This window comes from Grus americana, chromosome 5, assembly GCF_028858705.1.
Source record: "Grus americana isolate bGruAme1 chromosome 5, bGruAme1.mat, whole genome shotgun sequence".
Lineage (NCBI taxonomy): Eukaryota > Metazoa > Chordata > Aves > Gruiformes > Gruidae > Grus > Grus americana.
The window spans coordinates 50,244,743-50,270,237 of NC_072856.1; the positions used below are offsets into that span (position 1 = coordinate 50,244,743).

At 40.4% G+C, this 25,495-nt stretch overlaps 1 protein-coding gene across 1 annotated transcript; it reads right to left on the reverse strand.

Moving 5' to 3' along the window:
• Nucleotides 1-528: 528 nt before the first annotated feature.
• Nucleotides 529-1,824, reverse strand: LOC129206769 (endogenous retrovirus group V member 2 Env polyprotein-like). The gene has a single exon (XM_054826583.1). The coding sequence runs from the start codon at nt 1,822-1,824 to the stop codon at nt 529-531; it is 1,296 nt and encodes a 431-aa protein (XP_054682558.1).
• Between the last annotated feature and the right edge of the window lie 23,671 nt (nt 1,825-25,495).

Sequence of the window (25,495 nt, forward strand, 5' to 3'; positions counted from 1 at the left end):
CTTGAATTTTATACAATAGAATGTTACATTTTCAAAAAGCGCCTATACATATTCATGATCTTTCCCCAGAAAGGCTGTCTTTGTTACAGTGAGTTCCAAGAGATCATTTCCATTGTCTCTGTCTTTAACTCCTCTCAGCTGTGCACGCGCAGTGCCTCTTGGTGGTCCTGGGCCAGGGTCTTAGGGATGAAGGCCGTATGTCTTCCTCACTGTGCACTTTTCACCTTCACCACAAAAAACTTACTCAGACCGGTACCTAATTAGCAAAGAATCCTCCGTCTTCATTCCATTCTGATTTACTACCTCCTTATCTTGTGATTGGTTACAAAAATGCAAGAAGAGCATATGTAAGCAGAGCAAAGGTCATCTTGACCCTTCCTTGCGCTAGTTCTTGTTAAAACACCTTACATAAGGGTTAAGGTTACTAGATACGTGGCTTAAGCTAGTTAATGGTCCTGCCATTTCCCTTAAGTGTTAGTTCTATCAATCCCCCCTTTTCAAAAAGGTTAGTAAATTCTTTTACTACAGCTAATACAATGACTCTTTATCTAATACTTTCTCAAAATACTTATTTGATTCTAACCTTTGCCTTAGTTGATGTTTCTTCCATTCGCTGTAAGAATTCCCTGTGTTTTGACAACACCATAAAGCACATCGAACTACTACACACAGAGCTATAAACAGGATTATAACCATAATTGTCTCAACAAACAATTGTTTCAACCATGTCAAACTTGGTAACCAGGATGTTAATCTTTCCATTAAGTCACTAAACCCCCAAGATGTGTTATCTTGGGCCACTTCATGCAAGATTTTGTTTTTTTCCCAAATTTGAGATAAATCCTTTTCAATCCTTGTGTCTTGGTTAACATAGGTACAGCAATGTTCACCAATAACCGTACATAAACCTCCTTCTTTAGCAAAAAGCAAATCCAGCCCCAGCCTGTTTTGGAGTGTTACCTGTTCTAGAGAAGAGATTTCTTTTTGTAGAGCTGTGAGCGCGTCAGCTGTAGCATTACTAATAATTTCCATTGTAGCCGAAATGTTGACTAAGGCCTTTTCTAATTCACTAACCCCCAACCATGGGATAAACCACCTCGCAAAGCTACGAAAGCTGGCTGGTCTTTCTACTAAAGAGTTCCATTTTCCTCGGGTTGGATGGGCCACAGGTTTCATATAAGTTCGTAATAAACTGAGCGTGCCTGAACTAGTTAAGTTTTGTACAATAGTAATGTTAGGAACTATAGTCCCTATAGCGCATTGACCTTTCCACCCTAAGGGCAATACTTTGTAACCCCACTTCCCACAGATCCAGTACCATCCCTGACCCACAGGGGTGGGCCAGCCTTTGGGGGTACTGCTGACGTTTCTTCGAGTCTGGTTGCTATTCCACATATTTGCACCTCCATACTTGATATAACTCGTGCAATTGGGGTAAGCCCCAACAAAACTTGTACTTCCACATTTTTTATCTGTGCTATTCCCTCCCATACTCTTTGTGGTGTTTTCCAGGTAGCACCTCTGGACACAAGGTACTTCCGCGGTCTCGTTCCAGAGTATGCTTAAATCTATCTGCCACTTGAGATTCCTTTTTGGTATCTCTGTGTATTCGGTGAGGGATATATTACTAAAGGCCTTGGCTATCTCCGAAGAGTTGGGAAAACTGGTGGCAATCACCGGGTGGCCCTGTCCTACGTTTGTGGGCAATTGTGAGCAAATCCAGCAATCAGACCAGTTCATGGCATTAGCAATTTTGTCATGTAGCTGCAAAAAGGCATTATTCTCCCATGCCTCAAGTCCCCCTATTAGGCTTACAATCAGCATCGTGACAAGGTAAGCTTTCCTTGCTGTACTTGCGTGACTCTCCATGGAGATTCAGGTGCCTTCTTCACACAGGAGTGGTGAATCCAGGCGTTCTGTTCCTTAATCTTTATTGCTGTGAAGGATGTGAGGAGTACTTGGAACGGTCCTTCCCATTGTGGTTCCAGGGTCTTTTCTGTAAGAGACTTCACATATACATAATCTCCAGGTCGTATGTTACGTACAGATCCATCCAAACCCCTGCTTTAAGTCCCAACCATATGTTTTTCAATTCTGCTGAGTTGTTTGCCTAATGCCACCATGTATGAAGTCATGATTTCCTCCCCCACTTGTGTGGACATCCCTTTCTGTATTCCACAGGGTCGTCCATACAAAATTTCAAAAGGACTCAGCCCCTCTTTTGCTCTTGGCCTGGTTCGTATGCACAAGAGAGCCAAAGGAAGAGACTAAGGCCAGGCCAAGTTAGTTTCCTGTCCCAATTTCACAATCTGCTGTTTGATTAAGTGGTTCATTTTTTCTACTTGGCCACTCGACTGAGGGTGATATGGGGTATGAAGCTGCCAATCTATACCCAAATGGCGGCTAATTTGTTGTACTACTTTTGAGATGAAATGTGGTCCTCTGTCAGAAGATATGGTTGCTGGAACCCCAAAGTGTGGTATTATTTCTTGTATTAACGTTCTGGTTACCTCCCAAGCCTTGGCCGTCCTGGTAGGAAATGCCTCTGGCCAACCTGAAAAGGTATCAGTTAATACCAATAAATATTGATACCCCCCTTTTCTTGGGAGTTCTGAAAAATCAATCTGCCGTTGTTGCCCAGGCCCGTTGCCTTTCCCAATTTGGCCCATTTCTGGTTTGGGGGTATTCTTGGGATTAGTCTGGAGGCAAATATCACACTGTTGAGTTACTTGTTTCATGGTGGTGTATAGATTCCTAGCTACGATCTCTCTAATCAGGTGTTTATATAGAGCTTCTGCCCCCCAGTGCCTCTTCCTATGTTCTTCCCTTATCAGAGACCATGTTAGATAAGAGGGAATGATTAGTTTCCCTTGTGGGGTGAGAGCCCACCCCTCGTTATTATACGACCCTTCTAGGTCGATGATAAGCTTCTGATCTTCCTTAGTATATTTTGGCTTACCTTCTAGGGAGATTTGCCCATCAGGGACCAAGGCCCCCTCCGTATTTACCTCACCTTTAGCTGCTTGTTTTGCCTCTCTGTCCACCAGCCTATTTCCTCTTTCCAACTCCGAGTTCACTTTCTGATGTGCCTTAATGTGCATGATCGCCACTTTCTCAGGGAGTTGGACTGCCTCTAACAGTTTCATGATCTCTTCTGCGTGCTTGATGTTTTTGCCCTGTGAGTTCAATAATCCTCTCTCCTTCCAGGTTGCTCCATGCGCACGTACGATTCCAAAGGCGTATTTCGAGTCTGTATAGATATTTACAGCTTTGCCTTGGCCCAATTCCAAGGCGTGGGTCAGAGCAATTATTTCCGCCTTCTGTGCAGAGGTACTCATGGGTAAAGGCCCTGACTCTATGACTTCCTGACTGGTGGTAATGGCATATCCGGCATGTCTTTTACCGCTTAGGACGTAGCTGCTTCCATCCGTGAACCAGTTTTCCACGTTCTCCATAGGACTGTCTCTCAGGTCCGAACGGCTCAAATATGTTGCTTCGATGGTCTCCAGGCAGTCATGATGCACTGGTTCCCCTGTGTTTCCACTGAGGAAAGAGGCTAGATTGACAATGTTAGTGACTACTATCTCCACATCATCCTGTTCTACCATTATAGCCTGGTATTTCAAGAATCTTTGTGGGGAAAGCCAGTGTCCACCTTTCGATTCCAGTACTGCAGATACTGTATGGGACATCAACACAGTCATTTTCTGGCCCAGGGTGAATTTTCGGGCTTCCTGGATGTTTAGTACTACAGCCGCAACCGCTCGCAGGCATCCAGGCCAACCTTTTGCAGTAGCGTCCAATTGTTTAGAAAAGTAGGCAACTGCTCATCAATACGGGCCCAGATCTTGTGCTAGTATTCCTAGGGCTATCCCCTGCTTCTCGTGGGAAAAAAGGAAAAACAGCTTACTCACATCTGGGAGTCCTAAGGCTGGGGCCGACATGAGGGCCTTATTTAGAAACTCGAAGGCCTGTATGGTCTCTTTGTTCCATTTAAGGTGTTTTTGTTCAGTGGTTGTCAGTGCATACAGGGGTTTAACAAGCAGTCCGTAGTTATAGATCCATAGTCGGCACCACCCAGTCATCCCCAGGAAAGTTCGTAACTCTTTCACTGTTTGTGGTCTCGGAGTTTGACATATTGTCTCTTTCCAGGCCTGTCCCAAAGTTCTTTGTCCAGCACTGATTTCATAGCCCAGATAAATCACCTTACACTGCATCACTTGGGCCTCCTTCTTGGATACCTGGTATCCCTGGAGGCCCAAAAAATTTAGCAGACTAACTGTCCAGGTCATACAAGCGTCCTCTGTTTTCGTTGCAATCAGGATATCATCCACATATTGTAACAGTTTCCCTTCCTCAGGTGGGGCTTCCCAGGACTCAAGATCTTTTGCAAGTTGGTTACTAAATATAGTAGGACTGTTTTTGAACCCTTGCGGTAACACCGTCCAAGTAAGCTGAGTTTTACGCCCGCTTTTAGGATCTTCTCACTCAAATGCAAATATTTTCTGGCTGGATTTATGGAGAGGGAGGCAAAAGAAGGCATCCTTCAGGTCTAAAATGGTAAACCAGGTTAGTTCAGGTGTCAATACAGTCAGCAAGGTATATGGATTTGCCACTACCGGGTAGAGGTCTTCAGTTATTTTATTTATAGCCTGTAGGTCCTGAACCACCCGGTACAACCCGTCAGGTTTACGGACAGGTAATATGGGAGTGTTAAAATCGGATTCACATTCCCTTAATAATCCTAGTTGTAAAAATTTTTCTATTACTGGTTGAATTCCCTCCCTGTCTTCCTTCCTCAGGGGATACTGCTTGATTCTTACTGGCTGTCGTCCTTCTTTGAGTTTGACCTCCACAGATGGAGCATTTTTTGCTTTTCTGGGCACATTGGTGGCCCAGACCCCGGGGTATACCTGGTTCGCAATTTCTTTGCTGATTTTTCCCTCTATAGGAACATTAGTTAGGGATAAACTCATTATTTGGATATACTGTTGGTCATTCACCTCCAGAGTAATCTCTCCCTTTTCAAATTTAATTATCGCACCTAATTGTTCCAATAAATCTCTCCCCAACAGTGCTCTCGGGGAGTTGGGCACATACAGAAATCTGTGGATGCCCCATTGTTTTAACAGTTCTCAGAGGTTCGCAAACATATACCTTTTCACTTTGGCCAGTTGCCCGTTTTACCATGATATAGTCATTTCCCAGGGGCCTCAAAGCTTGGTTTAAGACCGAATACATCGCCCCTGTGTCCACCAGAAATTCTACCTTCTTCTGCTTTTTCCCTAGCTTCATTATAACCAGTGGATCTGCTAGGGTGGATTCCCCAGGTCCCCGTCAGTCTTCCCTCAAATGAACCACTATTCTTTCTGACTATTCCGTCCCTTCTCCTCATTTTTCCGCTTTTCTGGACAATCATCTTTCCAGTGACCAAATCTTTTGCATAACGCACATTGATCTCTGCCTAACCAAGGCGGTCTTCGTCTGGGTTTTCTTTCCTCCTCCTCCCTGATGACCGCCACCACCTTTCTTTGTCCCCGTTTGTAATCTTCCTCTCTATTACTGAACACCCTCCACGCTTCATCCAGCAATATTTCCAGGCTCCTTCCTTCTGTGGGATGCAGCTTTTGGAGTTTGCGCCTAACATCTCCTGTAGACTGGCCCAAAACCAAAGAAACTAGTTGTTGCGTTCCTACCTCTGACCCAGGATCCAGAGGTGTGCTGCGGCGCATTATGTCCCTTAGTCAATCCAAGAATTCGGATGGTGACTCAGAAGGACCTTGTTTGATTGCATATAATGCCAACCAGTTTATAATTTTGGGAATGGCCCTCTCCACTCCTTTTGAAATCCATCCCTGATATGCCTTCAATCTTTCCATATGCGCGGATCTATTTGCATCCCATTTTGGATCTTGAAGGGGGAGGTATTCTTTAACATCTCCTCCCGTAATTTTATAATGACCCTCAGCCAAATCCCCTGCAGTTTTTAAAATTAATTGCTTTTCCGTTTCAGTCATATATTCTAATAATAATTGAATGTCATTCCAGTCGGGGTTGTGTTGTTTTATAATAAACTGGCAATGTTTAGTTACATTTACCAGATCATTCCTGTAATCCTTAGCAACCCTTTTCCATGCTTCCAAATCAGTGGTGGAAAAAGGTACCTTAATTAACATCGTCCCACCATCAGGCCCTACTGCTTCTCGGAGAGGTGCTTGTAAGACTGTTGGGGCAGACTTTTTCCTGATACGGGAGGATACAGGGCTTCCCAGGGGGGTGGAGGTTCCGTCTGAGTCCACATCCTGTTCCTGTGGTGGAGGGGGAGGCTTAAACAAATCAGTTAAATCTTGTTCTGATGCCTGGTGTATTTTGTTTTTCCTAGTACATCTTTGCCCAATACTACATGCCGAGCAACACCGCCTCAGTTTACCTTTAAGTTCTTTGTTATTTTCCCGTTCTAGGGCAAGTACCATAGGGCCCTGTGGCGGCACCATTCCACAGTCCCTTTGCCACTCCAGATGGTTTTGGAGCGTGAAAAACGTATCTGCATATGACACTTCATCCCACTTTCCTTCTCTCCTCAAAAACAGCATTAATTCCAACATAGTGTTATAATCAATTGTTCCATTAAGTGGCCACTTAGCTCCATCTTCCAGCTTATAAAGCGGCCACCATTGATTGCAATATTAATGAGGGTCTTCTTATTCTCTGTACCCCCGGTTCCAACAATATCCCTCCAGTGTGTCAATATGCAACCGAGGGGGCTTTTCCTTAAAATATCCTTGTTCTGAGTGTTACCCATCTCTCTGTTTCCTTATCCTTATTTTCTAGGTCGTTTTCTTGTTAGCTATTGTGCTTTGTTTTAATTTCCCAAAGTTCGAGCCCTAAACCACTGAAGGAGTGACTCTCTGTCCTACCACTTTGATCAGCCACACCCCTGATACTTAAGAGATTGACTAAACACTATGGTAGCCCAACCCAACTTATATATCACGGCATTTACAAATTTTACAAACAGTCCAGGCGCTTTGCCCGTCTCTGGCTGTGTTCCTTGCGGAGTCGCGGAACCGCAAATCAGGACTCCCACTCGCTTCACAGCGGCGCTGTGTCTCAAAACACATACATACATACACACGACGAACTTTTAACATACAATCCTCATTCCAGTTATTATCTCTCCAGCAGCTGCAAATATTATTCAAGTAGAGAGGCCCGCTTACCCTTCTCCTGCTTCTTATACAGTCATTAGCAGGTCCGTCCTGGCTCCCAATATTGGGATGCAGCAGTGACCCGGGATTCACTCGATCTACTCCCAAGATCACTAGCGACCGCTCTATCGGTCAGCAAATTCCCCTTTTCCTTAATGTACAGGATACCCTCCTCCCATACGGGGGCTATGCTGTACGCCAGACGTCTCTGCGTGATTTACCAGCAGCCCCGGCCAAGCACGGGCGTCCCCTGCGACTTACTGGCCCCCTTACTAAACATACCGTTTATCTGCAACTTCAGGAGGTCGTTGTCTACTTCCGTGGTGAGCGGCTGGAAGTGGAGGCTCCTCCGAGAAAAGTGCTTGGGGCGCGCCTAGGAGCATCCGCTCCGCAGTCGATCCCACAGCCAAGCAGAGTGTCTCCTGGCTGGCTCGCCAAAATGACGTGCGGAAAGCGGACTCCACAACCTGTGAGGTTGTAAAGTAGGTATGTTTACTCAGCGCTGGGCAGCACGGGGGGTGGGGGGGTGGTCCCACCAAAATCGTGCGTGCCTTGCAGCAATTCCCCTTGAATTTTATACAATAGAATGTTACATTTTCAAAAAGCGCCTATACATATTCATGATCTTTCCCCAGAAAGGCTGTCTTTGTTACAGTGAGTTCCAAGAGATCATTTCCATTGTCTCTGTCTTTAACTCCTCTCAGCTGTGCACGCGCAGTGCCTCTTGGTGGTCCTGGGCCAGGGTCTTAGGGATGAAGGCCGTATGTCTTCCTCACTGTGCACTTTTCACCTTCACCACAAAAAACTTACTCAGACCGGTTCCTAATTAGCAAAGAATCCTCCGTCTTCATTCCATTCTGATTTACTACCTCCTTATCTTGTGATTGGTTACAAAAATGCAAGAAGAGCATATGTAAGCAGAGCGAAGGTCATCTTGACCCTTCCTTGCGCTAGTTCTTGTTAAAACACCTTACATAAGGGTTCAGGTTACTAGATATGTGGCTTAAGCTAGTTAATGGTCCTGCCATTTCCCTTAAGTGTTAGTTCTATCAAAACAACAACAGGTACAACCGACAACTAGGCAAACCGATCTGGCAAAGGCAACAACCAGTTTCATAACGCATAAATTTCTTAAGAGGAAAGAAGAAGGAAGAGAAGAAAAAGAGAAGGCAGAACAAGTATCACCACCTTTGAATCCCGCGATGGGTCCACAGGCGTGCTGCCGGCCCTGCTCGCCTTCACCCTCGGGGCGGTAACGGGCAGACGTCTGGCACCTGCGCACTCCGTTATTCTGGAAGGTTTGAAGGGTCTGCGCGGTTTGATATTCCAGAGAGTTCTGGAATCGGGTTGCGGGGCTCCTCCGGGGTGCCAGGGGTCAGGGGCATGCCCAAAGCGGCCGCTGGAGAGTTACCAGAGATGGGGGGAGGCAGCTCACCGCCCCCCCCTCCCCCGCACCCCTGCAGCGCCCGCGGCAGCCAGGAGCTGTTGGAGACAAAGCAGGGTACTTGTGGCTCTTCAGCAGTCTTTGACACCGCCCCGTGAGACAAAACAGGGTTATTTGTGGCCTTTCAACAGTCTCTGACAAAGCCAAACAAATTCAGCCAAATCTTTCTCTTACCGGGTCATGTATTGCAGCTCCCTAACCGTCTTGGTGGCCCGGCACTAAACTGTCTCCAGTTTGTTGACATTTCTCTTGTACAGAGGGCTCAAAACCGGACAAACTATCCAGGCTGCAAGATTAGAAGTGGGGAGTAGAGGAGAGCAAGCACAATCCCCAACTTGTACCCTCTGGCTAATGCAGCCGTGTGGCTAGTCTTTATCACCGCAAAAATGCTCTGGGGAGCCACGTTCACCTCATCCACCGAGGCTCGCAGGACCTTGTCCGCCAGACTGCTCCGTGCCTGTACGGACACGTGGAATTGTTCTGTCGTCACTTCTTGTTGTGTACGAACACGTGGAGTTGTTCTGTCGTCACTTCTTGTTGTGTAACTTCACCGGGGTCCTCTTGGCCTGTTCCTCTAATGCCTAACGCTGTTCATGTTGCACAGCTCATCCGGTAACAACTGGGACAGCCTGCTAATCACTCCTTGTGGGAAACTAAAGGACTCTGTGTACATTAGAATATTAGTGTTACGGCTTTATCCTTAAAAAGAACCTGCACTTTGAAGACGCTAGCCAGCTGTGCTGCCTAGAAGAGGCAGCATTTTTCATTTAACATTCAAATGTTAACTACATGACTAAAAGAATCTTTTTTTTTTTTTTTAAGTGACCTCTTCTCATCTAGAGGTCTGTGGAAAATGAAGCGTTACCTGGCTTAATAGATTTCAATCTCCTGCATTGCCTGCTTGAGTGATATTTTGGAGTCTATTAAAAGGGCTTTGAGATTGCACAGCAGGAAGACAGAAATACAGAGCACTGAAGATTTTCTTTCGACTCTGTTTTCTAGATTATGCAATGAGAGATGTGTTACTTGTTATTTTCTTGGCTGTGATGATGTGTTGATATAGCGTGTCCCATCCCTGACATGCAAATTATGCAGATTAGTGTGCATTTTCACTTAAACAGTAACACCAAACAAATGAGGAAAACAAACAAGACAGAAATGAGAAACAAAGCATGACGACAAAGTAGCAGAGAAAACGACTGTGCAGTTTGGGACAGGTGCCTCATTCTGCTAGGTACTGTCTGCACTGACAGCTAGATCTCTTTGTTCTCAAAGACTTCCTGCTATCTAGACAATGAAGGTAGAAGATACTCTCGTCCTTTTTTTTTCTTTGTTTTTCCTCTTGTTTTGGTATTTAAATGCTTCTAAAATAGATAAAAGTCAATAACTGCTTTAAAAAAAAAGATTAGCATAACTTCAGATGTTAATAGGTAGTAAGCAGGACATGAAATGTTGCATTTGACTGTTACTCTTTATGTAGGTGGAATGTAAATGGATCTGCTTCATTACAGTTGGTATTAACATTTGATGATATAATGAACAATTTATACAGTCTCTTCTTTATTAGAACATGAATGATCTATTAGGAGAAGCAGGCTTTTTTTCTTGTTGGTTTGTCAGAAATACAATTAAAAACATGATGAATGGCTACCAATTCAGAAAGTAAATGTTTTTACATTTTCACTAATATTGTTTGCAATGATAATAAGTTTTATGTTGCTCTAATAGCATTGCCACTGTCCCAAAAACAGTTAAAGAAATCTTTGTTTCTCAGATCTCTATTCTTTTTTTATGGCATACTGGGCATACACATATTCCCAGGCAGAGCCTGTTACACTGTTCTGGGAGATACATTATACAGAGTCAATATCCTGCCATGCATGCAGACTTAAATATTTGGGGGAGGATGTGAAAACATTTCCATTTACATGACGAAGTAGAAAAGATTTCCAGCAGAGAAAAGGGAACTTACTTAAGTTATAGATATTCTGCACTTGGATGTAAACAAATTAATATGGAAAATAAAGATGCATATTAAAGACTAGTTGGCAGCTTGATGTTATTATTTCTGCAAACTACTATTTAATAGCAAAAATATTTTCTCCTTATTTATTCCCTTTCATCTGATAACATTTGTGAACATTAATTAAAACATCACAAAAAGCAATAAGTAGTATATCACTGGGAAAGAAAAAGACATTGAAACAAATAATTTCATGAATAACAGAGTCAATAAAGCTTGGATTTCAAAGCCAGTGCTCCCTAGATACTCTGTGTGTGTGTGTATACACTGAAAAGCTTTGATCTTGAATACTGGTCTCCACATTGTCTAGCTCCTGGGCTTTGTTTTGGAACCAAGAAAATAGTTTCTGCTAAGTCAAAATCTGGGGGAGATTTCTGGGACAGGTGCAGAGGCTGTTCCGTGTAAATAATAAGGAATGACAATGTGCCAGGTTTGGATTCCCCTACCTTACAATACCTTTCAAAACTATTCAAACAGTCCTGGTGCCTTCAAACATCAGGATACAGTCTCAGCATCGTTCTTAAGAACTCCCCTGTAGTCAGAGGTAGAATAGCTCTCCAAGTACTTAAAGCACTTTGGTCTAAAGCCCTCATATATCCATATCTATGTGTATATACATATGTACATATGTAGACAATATGTGTATATACCGTATGGGTACATGCAGTATATTTATGTGTGTGTGTTTTTATACATATACATTTTTATATATTCATACTAAATTATGATTGTCATAGGAAGATTTCTTGGTCCCAGAGGACACTGAACACGAGAGAAGTACATTAGACAAAGACAAACAACCCTCATGGAATGTCTTGTTTCTGTCTGAACATCAGGAAACACTTTTTCACTGTGAGGGTGATGGAGAACTGGCACCAATTGCCCGGAGTGATTGTGGTATCTCCATCCTTGGAGATACTCACAAGCCATCTGGACATAGTCCTGGGCACCCTGCTCTAGATGACCCTGCTTGGACAGGCATTTGGACAAGACAACCTCCAGAGGTTCCTTCCAACCTCGACCATTCTGTGATTCTGGGAATGAAAGGAAATTAAGTTGCTGACAGATACCCATCTGGCAGTGTATGTGTGAGCTCTGTTGGCAGCCTGGGGGGAACTTAAGAGATTTTTCTTTAGTAGGGTCAAACTTACAGGATCTCCTCCACATGGCACTGCAAAACAGACAAATCCTATCACATATCTAGCATCTGTGACAGCTCTGTTTCATTTGTCCAATTGGTTCATGTTGGCTATTGGATTTACGAGTTTCACCGTGAGGAAAGCCACACAGATACCTGCACAGCACCCTCACATCAGTCTTATTACTCCTGAAAAGCAGACTTACTGAAACAAAGGATAACTTACTACCATTCCCATCACAGCATGAGGATGGAAGGACAAATACTTCCTTGCCCTTGAGCTACATTCCTGCTGTTCTTGGGTTTCACCCTTCATGGGTGGTTCTTTTATCGTGCTGAAGTCATCTGAACATTTTACAGTGGATTATCCTTACATAGTCCAGACAGTTTGGTATTAGCATAAGGACTTATACACCAAAAAGTTGCTATGTTTTTGACAGCAGAATTATACTGATGCAGTCTTCACTAAACAAAATTAGGACAGTGCAAAACTGTTTAATATAGGTGTAGGAATAAATCAGGAAACTCATACCCTTACACTTGCTGAGTTGTTTCTATGGAAAAGATGCAATTTAATTAGAATGCTGAAAGATACATTCTTTTTTAATGATGAGAAGCTTCCAATTGTTCAAAGAAAAGCAACAAAACAGAGCCATCAGATGTACCAGTGAGAAAGATGCTATTTTCACAGACCAGGAAAGATTCATGGAGGGTTTTTTCTATTTTGTTTTTGTTTTCCTTAGGAATAAAATGTTGGAGGTGGGTGTAGTGGTTTAACCCCAGCTGGTAACTAAGCACCATGCAGCCGCTCGCTTGCTCCTCCCCCCCAAAGGGGGAAGGGGAGGAGAATGGGAAAAAAAACTCCTGGGTTGAGATAAAGACAGTTTAATTGGATAACAAAAGAAGAGAAAAATAATAATAGTAATAATAATAATAGTAATAATAATGATAATAGTGATGCACAAATGCAATTGCTCACCATATGCAGAATAAAACCCAACCCATTGCCCAGCCTGTTTCTGAGCAGCGATCCCACCTCCCGGCTACCTTCCCCAGTTACACACGGAGCACAACGTTCTATGGCAGGGAATGTCCCTCTGGCCAGCCTGGGCCAGCTGTCCTGGCTGTGCTCTCCCAGCTTCTTGTGCACCTGGCAGGGCGTGGGAAGCTGAAAAGTCCTTGACTTAGTGCAGACACTACAACTACCTAGCAACGACTGAAACCATCAGTGTGTTATCAACATCATTCTCATGCTAAATCCAAACCACAGTGCTAGAATACAGCTGCTAGAAAGAAAATTAGCTTTATGTCAGCCAAAACCAGGACAGTAGGAATTAAACCAAATGTTTTAAATTATTTTCTCCAAGGTAATATATACAATAACACAAGGAAAAAAAAAAAAAAACAAACAAAGCAAAATCATCCCCAATGCATGCTCCTCAGGTGAGAGGTATAAACAATATTTCTAGCACTTGTCATTTCATATGCAGAAATCTCCATTCAAGAAGGAACAAGGCAAAATAATTTACATAAAGAGCAATTGATTTTCAAGCAGAAACAAAGGCAATATACAAAAATTTTCAGTGGCATACTTGTAAGAAAGTTTTTAAAAAGCTACGAAAAAGGACACAGTATTTTCTTTTATAGAAACAGTCTTAGAGTTAATGAGCTTGTCTAAAATGGTCTATAATGATTGATTTAGCCTTGTTGCATATAGAGAAAATAAAATGTATAAATCTAGATTTCATCGATGTTACTTACCAGTTTGTTACCAGTCTGTCATGTTAGCGCAAGAATTTCTTATGCCACAAATCCAAAATATTTATCCAATGCATAACATCACAAAGTATTTATGCAGTATTTAACGTAGATTGTGGGAGTTTTTTACACAGTCATGATGAGATAAAAGATGTCTGTGAAAACTTGGTTTCCCAAACGTCTGAAACTTTGGAGGATGCAACAGTTTTTGAACATAGTTAAAATCTGGCAGTACGTGGTCAGTATGGGCATTGGCTGTTTAACCCAGCATTTCACCTAACTCTGCCCATCTCAGAGTTGATCACCTTATCTCTGCTACATTGTAGGCTCTCCTTACAGTCAATATAAACTGATATTTCTCCAGAAATCACTTCTTCCCCCTTTTCTTAGGATGTGTTCATTTTTCTGTACCATCCATAGAAGTAAATTATAATGCATACTTTAACCATTTAATCTCATTTTTCCAACGAAGAGAAGTTCATGGAGACTCCTAACACAAAGAAATGGTATCTAATGGAAGACTCACAAAACTTGATTCTATGTGCCATATAGCTGATATAACTTGGTCAATTTGTTGTTCTCTTCTGAACCACATCAGTCCCTACTACACCACCACAGTCTGTCTCCACTCTGTTCCTTCTTCTGTCTTGTCATATCATCTGCATCAAATTATAAATCAGAATGATTCCTGTAGATACAGGAATGAAGTATCAAGTAGATACAGATGGTTCTCTTACTCTGTTTGGGTTTCAGTATTAATGGGTCCTTTGAGTGAAAGTTCAGAATACAATTTCTATCACATTTAAAAATCAAAGTTTACATATGTCATTACATCTGTTAAATGATGAGTGGTGATGGAAGCCATTTAATCAGTCATTTGAAGCTATGCTGAACACAGTTCTGCAGTGTAAAAAGAGTAATCCAGTTCTAGAAAGGGAAAAGGATAAAATAACATGGAAAGTCTTTTCTCCCACCATGAATCCAGGAAGACTTTGATAGCCAGCATGAGTAGATCAGGAATCACAATATCTGTTATTTTAAATCAAGAAATACATTTTCCTATAAATGGAAGTGAAAGCCTTAAGTCAGAACAACCATAATGATTATACGACTAAACTGAGCTAAAGTTGAATTCTGGAAGCCTTTTTAATTATTTTTCATTCTATATTACCGGAGGATTAAACATTGGCTCTGGAATTTGACCTATAAATTACAAAGTTTGCTCCATGAACAAGTGCTAGATTTTTCTTTATTGCACTTGTTCAACATTTATGAGAGGAGAGAGTGGCACTAACTCACTGGCAACTTCAGAGAACTTCAGAGTGCTATCACAGAAGGATATGACATCATTGCTCAAGGTGGGTGACATGGTTTAAATTATACCTCAGCATGCAGGAAAGAAACCAAAACTTGAAATTTCCACATGACAACTTAGATACACAGGGCCAAATACTTCTTACTTTCATGCCATGCCTAACAGAGCCAAGAAAAACTGAGATACAACAAAGGGACTTTTCATGCTATCTTTAGCAACTTAGTTTAAGCAAGATTCAGGCTGAGAGACATTCAGAAATACTGTAGGTAGCATGTTAAAAGTGTACAATAAATGTAATGGAAGTGGAAATAAACTATTACTACATTCACACATGAGGTGACCTAATTTTTTCTAAATACTTATTTGTGCTTTTGTTATGTTTTTATAGGCTGGGTTAATTCGTTAAATTTATTAGGTTCATAAAATTCAAAGCATGTTTCTGTTGAAGGCATACATTAAAAACATCTGAAATATATTGAAAAGTATAATACAAGGCCAGATGTGACAGCTGTGATGGATCACTGCTGATTACCTCTGCAGTGGGACCTTGTATGGCTCCAGTAATTGGGAAGTACCCAATGCGGTTTTGCACAAGAAAACAAACAAACAAAAAACTTCAGCACTCTGATGTCAGATGGTCTTTCAGGTTTGGCAGGGAGGAAGAGGGATGTAGAAGCCACAACACAACATAATGTTTCAGACCCTCTTTTAGTGTTACCATTTCCCTAAATTAATAGCATTCCAGATGAAAATGAACTCTTTGTTCAAATACGACAGCATGCAGCTGACAGAAAATGTAAACGTTCTGAGTAATAGTCGTTTGAGGTTTGACTGTACTGTGTAACCTACTGCTGATTCCTCCTCACCTCCTTCTTTCATTTGATATTCCTTCCGCATGCATTATGGTGACCTGCTGTGATGTTCTCTCATGTAGAGTTGCTGGCAAAGTGGTAACGTATTTTTGCCCTTTAAAGTTTTAAATGTTCCCACTGACTTAAAGATATATTTGAAGTACATTCAACTCTTACAATATGTATTTTAAACATACTTGAATGTATTGTCTTTTATACAGTATTATTTTAATCTTTTGGGTACACCAGATGAGTCACATTTTCATGATAGATCAATTAAGTTTGCAGCCAGTATTTAAATAAAAAATGGTTGTGCATTTTTCAAACCCATTTTTTATAACTTACATATATGTATTCACTCAAGATGAAGTTTATCAGCATGAAGTATGAATACTATGTTAATGCGTAAACAGAGGGGAAGAACATTAAACCCCTTTGCCTTTCAAATAGTAGCAAAAAATTGATGTCACAGTATAAAACTACACTGCAGAATGCTTTTTATCAAAACTCCACTTTCTGTATACCCATTTTATATTTCTCCTTACATATGTTATAACTCTTATTCTAGATAGATTTTATTTTTCACTTGCCTCTTTGCTACTCAGTTTAATTAGCTACTACAGTACTTATGGTCCAGTATTATCAATTCGAAACTAGTAATTGCATTATCCATAAAATAATATGGCATGTTTTCAGAACAATAAAATGAATTTATGTAACATGAATGTATTTGTATATAAGCATGTAGGAGTAAACTTAAGAAATCATCAACTGGCTTTCCCCCTTGGGTTTTGTTCCTCTTCTTTGTCCCCCACCACAATGTTTCTTAAACAAATGGACTTATTTTCCTCATGGAAAGTGGTACCTCTGAGAAAAAACTTATGCTTCTACTTGAAGAGGGACCTAATATATTTTCTAGGTAGATCATAGCTAGGCACAAACAAAAACAATGTAAACACAATTTTTATGAAAGCAAATGATATGAAGTAAATTAAATATATTCAAGATATAATCAATCTACTCGATGACATTTTCTAAATTATTGTTTTCTTAGCATAACATTTAATTACTTTTTAAAATTTTTAGACAGGTAAAAGGCATTATTACCAATTGCAATTTCTCTCCAGCTGGACAATTAGTCTCATTTTCAGAGTGTGTTTATATCTAGACAACCTACATTTCCATAGGCATTATGAGAAGCAAGGTATCAATGACTCTCTAAATATTTGTCTTTAAAAAAATCTCCTAATAGACATTTATTAATATTATTATAACAAATGGAAGATAACTGCTGTTAATGAGAAAGATCTTAAGGTGGAGTAAATCAACAGAGTTCTGTTGGAAAGAATGGAACCATGCCAACTTATATTAACTAAGCACACATTAAAGTTAGAAATAATGTACAAAATTGCATATCTTAAATATAGTCACATTTTCAGTAATTCAGTTTAAATTGATTTACATATGCTAGTGATAACAAGAGTTACAGTGTCATCTTTTAGAGTAATAATCTTTCCATGCAAGCTTGTTTAGCCTTTGCCTCCACTACTAATGACCCATCATTTAATAAATCAATGTCTTTTTGAACCTTATTAATGTATGTGAACAAACATTTATTTCCATGGGGCTGTGCTCGGAGGGTAACCTATTCTTGAATGTTTTCTCTGTTGTTGCAAAGGTTACAGAAATATATTGGACCAGTTGCTTTCTAGCCTCCCAATTAAAGACTCTTTTTTCTTTTTTTTTTTTTCCTGAAACTGAATTAACAGTTTTGATAGGGCATAAAACGCACTTCACACTAACCATTTGTTTCACTGTCAGTTGCCAAATAATAGAAGATATTTGCTACCTGAGAATGAAAGCACTGATGATCCAGTTGCCTCTCTCTGACAGTTCACATTTGTTTTTAGGACTTTAATATAGGTGTGAATATTATTTTATGTACAGGTCATGAGTCTATTACCTGAAGTCTTGACAGATTTGAAAGCAGAAGGAATGTGGTCTAATGAAAACACAAAAACTCGAGCAGGACTGTTGGTCACTCATTTTTGCACTTTGGGTGAAGATGACCATGACTGAGAAGTGAGAGCAAGACCATGCTAATAATAATGTTGTCAAAGCTACACTGGCAGGAAGAATAATCACTGAAAAACACTTATATGTAAACAAACTCAAAAAAATCAGGCCAGGTTAAGTAAGCAGCTTCCCTCTTTATCTGTTGTCTCCCCATTCCCTCAGCAGCACAGCTTTTACTGGCTTCTGTGTTCCACGTTCCACAGTGAATCATAGAATTATAAAATGGTTTGGGTTGGAAGGGACCTTAAAGATCATCTAGTTCCAACCCCCCTGCTGCGGGCAGGGACACCCTCCACTAGACCACGTTGCCCAAAGCCTCATCCAACCTGGTCTTAAACACTTCCAGGGATGGGGCCTCCACAACCTCTCTGGGCAACCTGTTCCAGGGCCTCACCACCCTCACAGTAAAGAATTTCTTTCTAACATCTCATCTAAATCGACCCTCCTTCAGCTTAAACCCATTACCCCTTGTCCTGTCACTACACTCCCTGATAAACAGTCCCTCACCATCTTTCCTGTAGGCCCCTTCAGGTACTGGAAGGCCGCAATTAGATCTCCCTGGAGCCGCCTTTTCTCCAGGCTGAACAACCCCAACTCTCTCAGCCTGTCCTCATAGCAGAGGTGCTCCAGCCCTCTGATCAGCTTCGTGGCCCTCCCCTGGACTCGCTCCAACAGCTCCATGTCTCTCCTGTAGTGTGGCCCCCAGAGCTGGACGCAGTACTCCAGGTGGGGTCTCACAAGAGCGGAGTAGAGGGGCAGGATCACCTCCCTCGACCTGCTGGTCACACCTCTTTTGATGCAGCCCAGGACACGGTTGGCTTTCTGGGCTGCAAGTGCACACTGCCGGCTCATGTTGAGCTTCTCATCAATCAATACCCCCAAGTCCTTCTCCTCGGGGCTGCTTTCAATGCATTCCTCGCCCAGCCTATAGTTGTGCTTGGGATTGCACCGACCCACGTGCAGGACCTTGCACTTGGCCTTGTTGAACTTCATGGAGTTCGCACGGGCCCACCTCTCCAGCCTGTCAAGGCCCCTCTGGATGGCATCCCTTCCCTCCAGTGTGAGCAAGATGTGCCCATATTTCTTAAATGAAATAAACATCTGATATGGAAGGGCCGCTATCTACATATCAAGAACTTGTTCCCTACAAAGTTTGCATTATTCCTACAACTCTTGTACACATACGTCTGATCAGCCACAATTACCCATAAAGGGCAAAATTAATGTAAATTTAGCAGACCAGCCCAAGGTTAATGTCAACCTTCTCTAGTTGCAATTTCATTTCTGGAGGTAGAGTTGACTTCTTCCAGGATCACATTTCTGCAGATGAGCACAATCAAACCCTTGATTTTGTTTTGTGTCTGTGATCTCAGAAGTAAATTCCTGTGAGACAAGTTGGAATTTGATTCTTGGCACTTCTGTTCCAAGCACTACCTAATTTTCACTTTCACAGATTCACAGATTCACAGATTCACAGATTGGTAGGGGTTGGAAGAGACGTCTGGAGATCATCTAGTCCAACCCCCCTGCTAGAGCAGGATCACCTAGAGCAGGTTGCACAGGATCGCATCCAGGTGGGTTTTGAATATCTCCAGAGAAGGAGACTCCACAGCCTCTCTGCGCAGCCTGTTCTAGTGCTCTGTCACAATCAAAGTAAAGAAGTTTTTCCTCATGTTCAGATGGAACTTCGTGTTTTACAGTTTGTGCCCATTGCTCCTTGTCCTCTCACTGGGCACCATAGAGAAGAGTCTGGCCCCTTCCTCTTGACATCCACCCTTTAGATATTTATAAGGATTTATGAGATCCCCTCTCAGTCTTCTCTTCTCCAGACTAAACAGACCCAGCTCTCTCAGCCTTTCCTCATAAGAGAGATGCTCCAGTCCCCTAATCATCTTCATAGCCCTCCGCTGGACTCTCTCCAGTGGTTCCCTGTCTTTCATGTACTAGGGTGCCCAGAACTGGACACAATATTGCAGATGTGTCCTCACCAGGACAGAGTAGAATACTCTGAATACTTGAATATTTGAATACTATTTGCAGGAGTAAGAAACATGCTTGCCCAGAGCTGACCTTCAATGAAAGAATAAATATCATCCCTCCCTACTCAATCTGTCCAAAAACCCTTTCTTTAGTTAACATACTTCATAAATTAAGTTCAAAAATTGGATGGAATCCCAAATGCCACCTCCACTGTTCAAGACAATTTTTGCTTATATGTTACAAATCTGATCATGTGGGTCAGACTCTCAGTTTACCAAAGTTAACTCTATTAAATGAAGCTACACCTATACACCTAATGCCCTAGTCCAGTGAAGCTCTGAAGATTCCAGCCATATATTATTATACAATTTTTATTTTGTTGAAAAGTGGCAGGATTTATTTCAGGGCATTATTAAGAACAACTGTACTCAGAGAAGGCTAACAACAATTACCCTATTTTATCCTACTACTAACTGGGCAAACCATCAGGGACATAGGCACCTTGACATTTGCATGAAACATTTTAATCTTCTGCCAGACATTTCGGCAATGGATCAAGGACAGGATATGGTCTGTATTAGGCTGCATGGCACTGATGACTAAAGGAGATTCTTTTATTACACTCAGTAAAGGACATACATGCAGTAAATCAGAAAGCTAACTTTTTACACAACTCTCTAATGCATTGGAATCCTGAAGGTTGGCAAGAGGTGTTTTTGTCTCCTTCTGATTATATATTCTGAAGGTTCATAGTTAAATTGTATCTTTCATGCTTTGTTCAGTTTTAGCTATCTTAAATAGAGAAAAATCAGGAGGAACCAGTAGTAGAGCAACAGGAGTAAGATGATGGAAAATCAGGCTTATGACAAAAAAAAAGAACTAAAAAAGAACTAAAGTTGGGCTTGTGTAATCTAAATAAATAACTATGGGTATATGATTACTTTAGATAAATAACAACCGTGGGTGTATGCTTACCTTTTGTAAGCACTTGAAGGGTAGAAACACAAAAGGCAAAGAACAAGTGCTTATCCTGTTAAGCCTGATTGTGATGAAAAATATTCAATTTTTTTTTTCTGAAAAAGTCACCAAAGTTCTTGGAACTTATATTTTAAATACCATAAGGATTCTATTTAATTAAATATATACTGAAATTAGTGTATTCATTCATAATGTCTGATGATGATGGATGGACTTTTATGAGACAAGATATCAACATTTATTCTGATAAAACATAGTCTACCATGCTAAATGGCATATTCTTTTTTATACATTCCCTGTCACCTCTAATTCATCTGTATATAAAGAAAAAGAACATTGCAAAGGAAACCTCTTTAGCAAAATGATGTAAAAAAAAACCCCCACCATAGTGCTGTGTGAAGTGTGTTTGATTCACAATTCAAAGATTAATTTTGCAGCCACGTGGGTAAAGAACTTTCATGATTTATAATGAAAATGCAGGTTCTGGAGTGTTAAGGTTTTGTGCAGCATGGAGTATAAACATGTATTTGGTTAACCTCAGTAAATTCAAATGTATAACAGAAAAAAAATATTTAACACTGATGTAATTTAGACTGGCAACAGTCATCTATGAAAAGACATTTCTTGACAACAGCCAAAATTCTTACATAAAGAGCAGTCATCCAAGAGTTCAATCCTTTAAGAGATGCCTATAAACAATCTTCTGCATTCATATTATTGAGTCTGCTTGGGTGTGACATGACAGTTGTCCAAGCAACACAAAAGTTCTTCAGAAACTAGAGACTACTGTTGGAAAACACAGTAGAATCACCTGGAATAGCAAAAGAATACACACCCACAAAAATGAATATGCAGAAAAGGATTGCCAGTCTTACTGTATATGATTATTATGGGAATTAGCAAGTTAGAAATGCAGATTTTTTAGGTCCCAAGCCACTAAGTTGTACTGGTATGTTATAAATACAAATAACAACCCATTGTATTTGCAACTATTCAAAATAACATTGGTGCTGTAACAGTGTCAGCTGTGGCGAAGGCCCACTCGTGAAATTTGTACCTCAGGAGTCCTTACAAGGAGAATTTATAATCTGAAATCTACATCTTTTTCATACTTATACTCTGTAAAGTCTCATTGTTTTTTCAGAAGGTAGAAGACCCTACAGTCAGTAAAAATAGGGTTGGATCCCCACAATTTGAGATGTATTCTCTGTTTAAGTCTTCTCTGTCTTCTAGAAAGGCAGAGAAGGAAAGGAAAAAGCATTTATATTTTTCTTCTTTTCAACACCTTGAGTTATCATTGTTAGACAATTTTCACTGTCAGGAGAACATGTAATATGTAGTCATCTCCCAAATGTGTCTAATAGAATGAGTGTGCTATAAGTACTCTCTTTGTTGTAAATACATACTCTAATGAAATTGTTATTTGGCATGGGGTGTTGCTGGGGAACCTGACTCCGGAACATGGTTTCTTTCACCGTTGATGACAAGAAAGTCAATATAGTTAATAAATAAATAAAACTACAACACCATTAGATAAATTGTTCTCTGTTTTCCAATATGAAACTTTTTAAGCTATTCTGTTCATGCATTTCCATGAATGAAATCTTTGGATGTGGGATCATGTGAGAGCTCAACCTTATTTCTCTGCTTATAAGACATTTCTGTCTCAATCATTCTTTTTTTTAAAATCTGCTCAGATTCAAAATCTAATTGAAAACTTGCGAGACACAAAAAGGTCACTTTGTAAAGTAACCTCTGAAAAAGTTGTCCTTCCCATGTGTAAAACAAGAAATTAGTTTTAAGACTATATGCAATTCCTACTGTTTCTTTTCAGTGAGCTGAATAACATAAATATTTCCATGCCATTTGTACATATCTTTCTTCCAAAGCCGTGCAGAAAGAAAACCAGATAAACAAGAGAGAAAATGAATCACTGACACTCACACTAAAAGTGCAGTTCAGTTCTTGCAAAGATAGCTATGAATAAAAATCCACCATTGTTCTCTCTCCCTGGCTTGGCATCTGATGTTTCATAATCTGTTTTGAAGAAATGAAATTACTTGAAATATTTCATAAATTTGATGATGGATTGGAAAATTTTAGTACTAACAATAAACTCTAAGGATTCATCATTCGTTTTCAATTAAGAGAAGTACTTTATCTGATACTAACAATGGAAAAGAATAAGTATAGAGTCTGCTCACCTGAGCTATCCAGAGGTAAAGCTAAAATATAATTAAAGGGAAAATCTTGCTACTATTCTGTTGGGTTTTCCCTTTTTCTGAGACCGTACTCGCAATGAAGTAAGAGACATATGCTGTAGGTGAATTTGCATTGTTAAATTTAATAAACATTGTCCCTTCAGACATACTAAGAATAAATCATTTTGGTAGTGGAATAGATGTTTAGATGATTTATTTGTCTCCTTTCTTTATGTAACTTGCAGCAGAGGGCCTCTCAAAGATAGGAGGAGCCAAATGCAATGATTTTTTTTTTTTTCTTTAATGATCCATAATCTCTTTGTATGTAATGAAACCCAGACTGAAGGATGATATCCATTCTAAACTCTCAGTTGTCAGTGAGTGTTAAGGATCCATACCATGTGGAAGGAACAGAGTCACGTACTGATAAACATGTGAACTTTGATTATATAGACTAACCAAATACGCAGTCCTGTGACTTTCATAGAGGGTTTAGAGAAGATTGCTGGGTGGTGTCACATAGGATCTTTAGTCCACTTGCCTGTACAGAGTGAAGTTCTGAGCTGCTAAAAAATGAACGGAGGTTTGCCCATTTACAGATCTAACCAAAGTCCCCTGGGATTTGAATCAGCATTACAACCCTATTCCTTAGTAGTGTAATGAAACCTGAGAGCACAACTACTCACAACAGCCATAAATCAGTCCTCTACTAGTCCTTCTTTACCATGTCATGCCACAAAAACAGGATACCGGGAAGCAATGGAAATTTGGCTGGTAGACTTATGTAAAGTTCAAACTGCTCTGCAAGGCTCTTCCAGTTTTTCTTCTTTCACCTTTAACTACCAACATTCTTTTCCTTTCAGCTTGTCTTAGTATTGCTACAACGTCAGTATTGCCTGTTACACAAACATCTCAGCATATTTTACCACCAGGTTTTGAAAACCACCATGTTTTGCAGCTTGCAATTAAGAAACCTCACTGTCTTAGGAGTGCTTATATATTTAATGATATAGAAGATTTTGCATAATAACTTAGCAATACTTGAAAATATTTATGAAGCTATGAAGTACTGTATATTTTTAAATGGGAAAGGTGTAATTTAGTCTGTTTTGCAGACAGAGGGGAGGGTTCAAAATTACCTCATAACATTAAATGTTCAGTGGGGGTCTTTATTGTGTTTCCAGTAGGAAGTAGTGTATAAGCATTCTCCTGGAGCCTTCCTATATTAGTTTACTATATTCATGTTGCCAGGAGGAAAACATAATTATTTTCAGAAGTAATCAAATTAATCTGATCCCTTTCATATCTTCAGAATAGAGAAGAAAGTCACCATTTCAATTAAGTAAATAATCTAAACAAGCACATCAATTTTATTCTGTTGTAGCCAGAGCTCAGCTCTGCAACAAAATCTGATATCCTGAAATGAATTATTTCATTTTTATTAAATTAAGTATTGATAAGAGACAGTAGTTACAAAAAAACCCCAGAAAAACCCCCAAAAAACCCCAAACATTTACAGCACTTTCTAGATACACTAAAACTGTATAAGAATTATAACAAATTCTTTTCATTCCTTTTCACCTGTGAGCCACAACCCTGAATGGGACATGTACCTTCCAAAACCAATGGCATGACATATGCTCTGAGGGTCCACAAAAGTGAGTGTAATGAAAATGCCTGCTGAATAAAAATTAAATAAATATGTAATAAAAACGCAACTGTCAAAAAAGAAGGAAAAATATTTCACCTGATTTTTATGAAAGTTGGCAATAAGAAAAAGTCTAAACAAATTGTTTAAGCAGCTCTCTCTAAGCTTTCAGGAATTTAATTTTTTTTTTTTTTTGGTCTGATGATCTGTTTTGTTTTGCTGATTTTTTGAAGGCCACAGTAGATTCCCAGCTTTGTAGGGGGGTACTTTCTATTTGCTACTAATAAGTCATCAAAATAATAGACAAATTAATCTTTATGATAAAGCAATAAGGGCACACATTTAAGTGAACAGACCAACAGCAAGAATAGTTGTAACAACTAAAATGTTTTGTGAATACTTATATAAAAGCAGGGGCTAGAGGATTAGTTTTAGGAGTAATCAATCACAGGAAATTATATATGAACATCTTACGGAAGGAATACTTTTAAATATGTCAGCTGTTCCTTTTCAGTGTGATTATTTTGCAGTGCATTAACACGGGAAGTCAAAAATAGTTCCTCTTTTTTATAGTACCACGAGAGCCTACTGTTAAACACAGTTGACAGGACAATCCAGGTGTTCAGCCATCCCCAGGACAGCAGGGCTCCATCACACGTAACAATTACTTGGGAAGACAAACACCATAACTCTGAACATCCTCCCCTTCCTTCTTCTTCCCCCAGCTCCATATGCTGAGCATGACGTCATATGGTACGGAATATCCCTTTGGTCAGTTGGGGTCAGCTGTCCCAGCTGTGTCCCCTCCCAACTCCTTGTGCAGCCCCAGCCTACTCGCTGCTGGGGTGGGGTGAGGAGCAGAAGAGGCCTTGGCT

What these genes read in the sequence shown, in the direction of transcription:
- LOC129206769 (XM_054826583.1), bottom strand. Translation starts at nt 1,824, where the DNA reads ATGCTGATTGTAAGCCTAATAGGGGGACTTGAGGCATGGGAGAATAAT.